This window comes from Pelmatolapia mariae, linkage group LG20, assembly GCF_036321145.2.
Source record: "Pelmatolapia mariae isolate MD_Pm_ZW linkage group LG20, Pm_UMD_F_2, whole genome shotgun sequence".
NCBI lineage: Eukaryota > Metazoa > Chordata > Actinopteri > Cichliformes > Cichlidae > Pelmatolapia > Pelmatolapia mariae.
Window position 1 is genome coordinate 43,394,966 of NC_086244.1, and position 7,822 is coordinate 43,402,787.

General features: G+C 42.1%; 1 protein-coding gene across 1 annotated transcript; it reads right to left on the reverse strand.

The window, feature by feature from the left end:
• Positions 1-276: 276 nt before the first annotated feature.
• Positions 277-5,502, reverse strand: pex10 (peroxisomal biogenesis factor 10). Its single transcript, XM_063463550.1, has 6 exons — positions 5,180-5,502; positions 3,410-3,490; positions 2,932-3,335; positions 2,524-2,690; positions 2,224-2,359; positions 277-454 (listed from the first exon to the last, which is right to left on the reverse strand). Exons 1-6 carry the CDS (start codon positions 5,289-5,291, stop codon positions 386-388), a joined length of 969 nt encoding a protein of 322 aa, XP_063319620.1. The 5' UTR covers positions 5,292-5,502; the 3' UTR covers positions 277-385.
• Between the last annotated feature and the right edge of the window lie 2,320 nt (positions 5,503-7,822).

Here is a 7,822-nt window from a genome sequence, read left to right on the forward strand (position 1 = left end):
CGAAGCCAAGACCACAGACACTAAGCTTCATCCTAGACTGCTCGGTTTCTTCAGATATAGAGTATGTACAGACCTTCACTGGTTCCGCGTCTCGTCATATTTACAGCCTTATTCCAAAATATGAGCAGGACGCGGCTCATCTGACACCTGTCACTGGATCAGCTGCTGCGTTTTATCCGAGGAGCGTGCTACTACAGAAATGCACAAACTAACAGAAACAGAGGCTGCAACACAAATCGTGTACATGTTTGTATTCATATTTTAATACTTAACAATGTTTATTGGTAACATATTTTCAATTTTCTTTTAATAATGCAAAAAAAAAAAAAAAAGAACAAGTTGTGTTTTCTGCAGTTGAGTTGATTACAGTGGAGGCTCTGTGGTTCTAGCTGTAGTTCCTCAGGTACACCAGTCTGTGAGGCTGGAACTTGTCCCGACACAGGGGGCACTCTGCCTGTAAAACACATGAGGTCAGGTGAAGACTGCTCTACCATCTATTAATGCTTCAACATTAAATATCATCAGTCTATCTTTAATCATGGCCATGTACCACAGTTACTGGTAATTAAACATAAATTTAAGATGTCAGTTGACCAGCCTAGCTTAGCTAGTTATGGACCGATCTCAGGCCTTTAGTTTCTATTTCAAAGAGACTCCTGTGCTGTGAAACAGCAGACTGATCGTCTGCAGACGAAAGGTTTACAGAAAGCTCTATTGCATGCAGAAGCACACATTTTCATTACATGGCAAAGACAAAGGCCTTGATGTCAGCTGATGTCTAAACTCAGATCAAACTGAGATGCTAAAAATCTTAGAAACCTGGTGTCTAACCACACTCTGGATGGCTTTAACGACCACGATGTGTCCTTCGATGTGCATATTAAATATGTAAGACTGCACAATATAGAGTAATGCTGAAAAAAACGAGTTCATGTAATGATTACTTCTGGCTGGACTGATAACAATGAACTACAAGTTATTATCAGGTTGTCTCAAAAGGCGGGTAAAAAACGCTGCAGTGAGTGGAGACAGCGTGTTTCTCCTATACTGGCTCCTCTTCATTGGCTCCCTGTTAAATCTAACATCTGCTCCCACACAAGGTCTTGAATAATCATGCCCCACGGTACCAGATCACCACAGTGCCTCCTTTTATATACACCCACAAACCGCAAGTAAGCCTGCATTAGTAGCTGAAGGTGTGAAGCCGACGGTGCCACAGGAAGGAAGCACGGTGGAGCAGTTGGTGTCTGTCTTCGCCTACTTTCAGTTTATAGGACTATCCGTTGGATGGCGTGCCCAAAAAAAGGAATTAAAAATGAAATGTATCTTTTTTTCCCCATTTAATTTTTTGTTTCTATCTTTTAATTAGATACAAAAGTAAGACTTAAGCACCTCCAGAGGACAGAAAGGACTCACGTCAGAAGGAAAACTGCATTCTTTCTGCAGTAAAATTTGATCACTGTTGCTTTTTATTTCAGTTGTCAAGTATTGTAAGACTTTATATTAAAAGAAAATCTCAACAATCCCTGATGAGCATCATGAAGGAAATTCAGGGAGGGGCAGCCATCTGTGAAAGCCAGCTGTGGGAGGAGCATAGCACGACCACACACCACAAATCAGCAGAATTCCTGTTATAGGAACAACATCTGCAGAGACCGTCCAGGGTACACCGGGATGCTGACCCTCAAAAACTACCTGTGCTCCTGTTCCAGGATTCCCCTCTGTTCATTGGTTAAACAAGCTAGCTTGTAGAGTTAATCAACTGTTAAGTGTCTTACTGGTGTAAATGTAAGCAACGCTGCCCACCACGGCTGAACTAGCATCACTGTGGGCAGACTGGAAAATGTCTACATTTTCACTGGTTTCAAAATTTTCAATCAGTTATTTCTGCCCATTTTAATGTTCAAGTTATTAAAAATGTACAGTTACAGTGTGTTTCATTAATTATTAAACATGTCAGAAGCCAATAAAAGGACATTGGCTCGGCTACAAATACCATTAGTGTCAGTAATCTAGTAAGCATTTTGGTTCTTTGTTACTTTATTTTGACAAGACGGCAACAGGAAATGCTGTTTTGTTTAAATGGAGAAGTTCAGAGCAGTGAGTTCAGACGTGTCAGTACCTTCAAAACAGCTGAAAACATGTTACTCTGCACGACTTATTGACAGCAATCACACTGGCACTGCTGTTTGTCCAATAACACTGAAGATGGTGCACACTGACCTTGGTGTTGCACCACTCTGTGATGCACTCCCAGCAAAACAGGTGTCCACAGGGGGTGGAGGTGGAGTGTCTCCTCTCCTCCAGGCAGAGGATGCAGAGGGCAGCTCTGGGGCCGGAGCTCTGTCTGTGCTGTGGACTACACAGACATACTTCAATCAGGGTTTTTTTTATAAAGACGTGAATTTCATCAGGTTTTATTCCTAGAACGTGTTTTTTGTAGATTAAATCTTGCTGGAACAGGAACGATGCCCTGACATGAGCACATGGTGCTGGGATTTAAGCTGTCACACCAGTGTGTACCTGAGCTTCCTGTGGAGACTCCACTCCTGCCTGGCTCTCTGTCTCTGTCTGAAGTTGTTGAGTTGCAGACACACGGTGATGAGCAGCTGGAGGAGGGACATGACTCCCAGTAACCTGTAACTGCTCCCAACAGTGCTGTCGTTACTGTTCAGCCCTACCACACGCATCTAAAACACACACACATTCATGAAGATACGAGCTGTAGGATGAAATGTCACTTTGACTGGACTCCAAGTAAAATCAGGGTCACAATTCTGCAAAGAAGAGTAGCACAGAATTCATCCACAGTGATACCAAAGATGGTCTGACGCGTGTAAGTATGACAAATATGCAAAAATCAACAAAAAGAAAGAAATCAGGGACAAATATTTCCCACAGCACTGGATTTTTTTTTTTTAAATTACCTACATAACTAATATCAGCCACTCTCTTGGACAGGTGATGGAACGACCCGCTGACGTAAAACAGAGCCGAGTGGAGGCGATAGAGGAGGGTCAGGCTCTGCTGGAGGACAAACACAGCGTTCAGACACGCCCTCCTCTGGGGCTCTGAACACAGCGCCGCCGCTTTCTGGACCCATCTCCTCAGCCAAGACTCGAGGCTCCACGGCACAGACCCCACCTGCTGCCGACGGCGGCTCTCCTGACCGCCTTCAAGCTCGTTCTCCAGACACACCAGCAGCTTGTCCAACAGATAAGGAACGAAGGCGTGGCAGAGGACAAACACACCTCGTCTGGCTGGAGAGGGGATCTGACGTTTAGTGGGATCCACTTGGACAATGTTAACATATTCCTCACCCAGAGTCTGATAGCCTGGAGAGGAGAACCATCGATCAAAACAGGAAATCTGCTAAATGCATTAACTGAACATGGTTTGTGGTGACTACCCAAGAATGTTGTTAGGCCAAAATATGCAAGATCTGACAACAGCTCGATCTCCTTCCTCCACTCCAGCCATCGTCTGGATCCTACAGGGAGATGAAGAAAACATACGGAGGCTACGGTCACCTCACTTTGGCAATATCATATAATATAATGCCCAGCATGAAATATGTTTGATTAATATCATCCCACAGACAAATATCTTTACAGTGCATATACATGGATTATACACGGAGACAAACTTGTATTTGTCCGACAGCTTCAGCTTCTACTTACATGGGAAAAAAGAAAACTCACAAGCTGCATGTTTCTGATCAAATAAAGAGTAGATTATAAATTAAATATTCCTTTATTGGATGAGAAAATCTCACTATATCATAACTGTTTTAGGTCAGATGGGCTGACTTTTGCTAAACAGTCCAACAGAGCAGAGACGATACAAACACCAAACGCTTACGTCAAAACACACACATGTGCAGCAGTCAGTAACATGTAACAAACACATATGTAGCAGCAACATTGCTCCAAAATACACCATGATTCATACAAGTGAAAAAACAATACTGCAGTAATTTAGCTCAACATTTATTTTTTCAGGTACATGTTGGTGTTCATTATGAACAAGTGCTATTATTTTGAAATCTAAAAATCTTGAAATTGACCGAGTACCACTATAAGGGTATACAGCAGTTACAATGTTAGGAATGTAAAGATAAACAGATAAACATCACTTCCCTTTGAAACCGGTCATATTTCACACATACACACCAACAGTGTGCTCAGCGGACACTTCTGAGAGCAGCATAGGGAGGAAGCTGTGTTGGAGCAAATACTATTCATTGTAGCTATCATGCTGTCAATTGCTGTTTTGAGATCCCCGCTTAGTTTTGCAAAGTGTCTGATGCACACATCAGTGTAAGGTTATCATGTGAGGTGCAACAGCCAATCAGAGTGGCTAATATATGAGCAATTTCAAAGGGCTATTATTTTGAAATATTCAATCAGACTGTGGTCTCGCTTGCTTGCGGCTCCTAGAGTACTGAAAAGCAGAACGGGAGGCAGAGCCTTCAGGTTCCAGTTTGGACTGGGGAGACAGACTTTAGGATCCAGCTCTAAACCTTCCTGTTTGATAAAGCATACAGTTGGATCAGGTGACCCCGAATCCTCCCTTAGTTAGGCTGCAATTTTCTTCCTGTTCAAAGGGAGTTTTTCCTTCCCGCTGTCGCCAAAGAGCTTGCTCACAGGGGTCATCTGATTCTGGGGGTTTTCTCCGTTTTCTTTGTATTACTGTAGAATCTTTACCTTACAATATAAAGAGCCTGAGGCAACTATGTTATGATTTGGTGCTGTATAAATAAAACTGTTTTTGGCAAAGTGACGTTTATATATTCTTTATTTCTCCAGTTAAAAAAATCTCATTGACATAAAAAAATATATATTTTAAGAGTGATCTGGCCAACAACTATAACCACAGATCTATGAGGATATTTTAAGAGGCCAAAAAAGACTGGATTGGTTACAATGTAGTTACAATATCCTAGAGTCATAAAGATACAGTTTATATCTACAGTTTATATAAAACCCCTTTGTAAATAATCCTGCTCACTAAAGGCTGTTTCCCTATTAAAGTAAAGACATCAGAAACACCTGAAGTCGCAGACCGTGATTACACCGGGAGACAAACACCTGTCGCATCGCAGGACGAGCTCAAAAGTGAACTACGTTAAAAAGAAGACTTTCAGTCCTGAGTGCCAGTTTAGCTGTGCTTCTCTCACCGGCCAGAGTCTGGAAGGCGTCGTTAGCGCTGTTTCTCAGAGAGCTTCGATAATAGTCGTCCTTCTGACTGGACCGAATCAGCTGAGCCCGAGTCGCAGGAGCCAGGGGCATCGTCCGGTACAACCGGTCACACGCTGTGACACCGAGATATCACCGTCCAGCGGACTGCTCTTCATTCACACGCAGGCTGATGTCCAGTCGTCCGGTCACTACACCAGATAAAACGTGACTGCTCTTGTTCTTCCGTGCTGCATTTTGCACACTCTCGCGTCCACTAACATCCACAGAGTAGCTGCGGAGTTTTGAGCTGCTCCAGGAAACATTACTGGAGACAGACAGCCAACACTATAACTCACAGCGCCTCTCAGGGGCAGGGAGGAGTATTACAAGCGCACAAGGTTTGCCTTTCATATGATTGTGTTTAACAAGGTATCAAGCTGTCGTCTTATATTATGTGTTCAGCTTTTAAAACATACACTCCCAAACAAACCATGACAGCCGAAAACTCAGTAAAAGACCACCTGACCCTGTAAACTGAGCAACAGAAAGAACGTGTTCAGAAGAGCCAGTGTACATCGTAGTTCTCATGTACAGGGTGGGCCATTTATATGGATACACCGTAATAACATGGGAATACATTCCCATTTTAATACGGTGTATCCATATAAATGGCCCACCCTGTACAACTGAAGGAAACAATCCAAATTCTAAAAAGCTGATATTTTAGAGATCTGTGTGTGCACGTCAAACAGATGAGTTAGACACAGTGAAAGCACTTACAGGTCTGACTGAAGGAAAACGTGACTGACTGATGGACTCGGGCACAGTTAGACATTTCCTCTGGAAACCATGGATGCTGTGCTATATAAGCTAAAAATGTGGGTGACGATCCATCTAGTTCTCATAGCATAGTTCAAAAGCCAGCATCGGTGCTAATGTGTATATTTGTGGCATGAGTTAGTCTAAGAAGCTTGGAAAGAAAGGACTTCTGGACTTCTTTCCAAGCTCTTTAGACTACGATGACCTGGATGACTGAGAACCTTCACAGACATGTGGCATGAGTTACTTACACATTTGTGAAAGCACCATTAATGCTGAACTATATGAGTCTGGATGCCAAATTGGCCTCATCTAATCTTTAAAGGGAAACATTTTCATTTTTAAACTACAGCAACCTTTTTCCTTTTTCCTCCGCTACAATATGCAAGCATTTTAAAATATAATCAGTCATAAGCAACAGTCATATTCTGCGTTTATTTACACTTTACGTGGCATCCAAGTGTTTTTGGAAACAGGTTTTTAACTCTGCACTAAAAACAGCAGTTCAGCTACTGCACAGTCTGTACTGTAAGTAGGGTAAATACATGCATCCATGCTGTGCTGCAATCTGCCTGGAAATGCAGAACCAGTTTTTTTAATGCTGTCACCTGGGCTGCTGGATTTGTCTCATTATGAGTCCACTGTTATTCTGTCACTGTGACTTTTCTCAGCACTTGCATCCATCCTTTAACAGCTGACCCAACCATCCAGCACACCAAGAAGTTGAGCTTCACTCAGTGTGAGTCGGGAGTCCGGATCATTTCTTTCCTTCTCTTTAATTCGGCACCTACTTTAATAGCATCACTATATTGCTGATAGAAAGAGGAAGGTGTGAGAAGGACTAAATCACTAGCAGTACACAAAGAGAGGCTGAGATTTCACAGCTACAACAGAAACACGTCATGTTTCATGAACCTCGTGTTTGTGTACAAACAGGTTTCTGAGACAGTGCACAGTGTATGATGGCTCGGTCGATGAGCTGAAGATTCATAAATGCACAGAGAAATATTAATCTGTTCTCTGACAGTCAAATTATATAATACAGCTTACAGGCGACTCAGTGAAGGTGAAGGTTTTAATGGCATCATGGATCAAAAGAAGGTGTTTGCATTCACTGTACAATGCCTGAGCAAGCACATGTGACTGTTAGACACGTTATCTGTGACTCACATTGGTGATAGTAAAGAACATACTGCATTACTTTAAAAGTAAAGAGTAAAATAATGAGTAATACTTTACTGTTACTGAGTAAAGACTTTGACACTGGTCAGTTCACATGAGGGCGATAAAAACAGGCTGAGGTCATTTTGCATGTCAAACAGTTTGACAGAGTTCAGTATATGCAGGATATTCTCTGAACACTGGATTCAGAAATGAGTTCCCTTCATATTCACTCACAGGTTGATCTTTAAATCACATGCCAAGAATTCAAAATGTAAAACAGCAAACTCAGCTGACCAGATTACAACACGACAATTGTAAAAAAGGAAAAATCCTTCAAGTGACCGACTAGTTAATTTAGCAGTCCAATTGTACATGCTACTGCTGTTGCACAGGTGGTGTTGCACAACTTTATTCTAGGTACACCAATGGGCCAAAAAAATAATAAATTACTGAATACAAACACACACCACAAACAAAGAAGGGAATTCAGGACAATCAGTTCAGTCGATTCTCTTTCACCTTGGTTTTTCTGTAATATTACACACTGGTATGTCTGCCCAGCTGCCAAAAAGTTGTGATACAATATGTCATAAACTTACACTGTACTGCCAAAAGTATTCACTCACCCACTCAGACCTTAACCTGATAAAACACCTCTG

Bases quoted from the DNA above. Each gene is read 5' to 3' on its own strand.
- pex10 (XM_063463550.1), bottom strand. From the start codon at position 5,291: ATGCCCCTGGCTCCTGCGACTCGGGCTCAGCTGATTCGGTCCAGTCAG. The intron at 3,336-3,409 runs GTAGTCACCACA...TCTCCTCTCCAG, and splicing joins TGGCCTAACAACATTCTTGG to GCTATCAGACTCTGGGTGAG. The intron at 2,360-2,523 runs GTACACACTGGT...ATGTCTGTGTAG, and splicing joins AGTCTCCACAGGAAGCTCAG to TCCACAGCACAGACAGAGCT.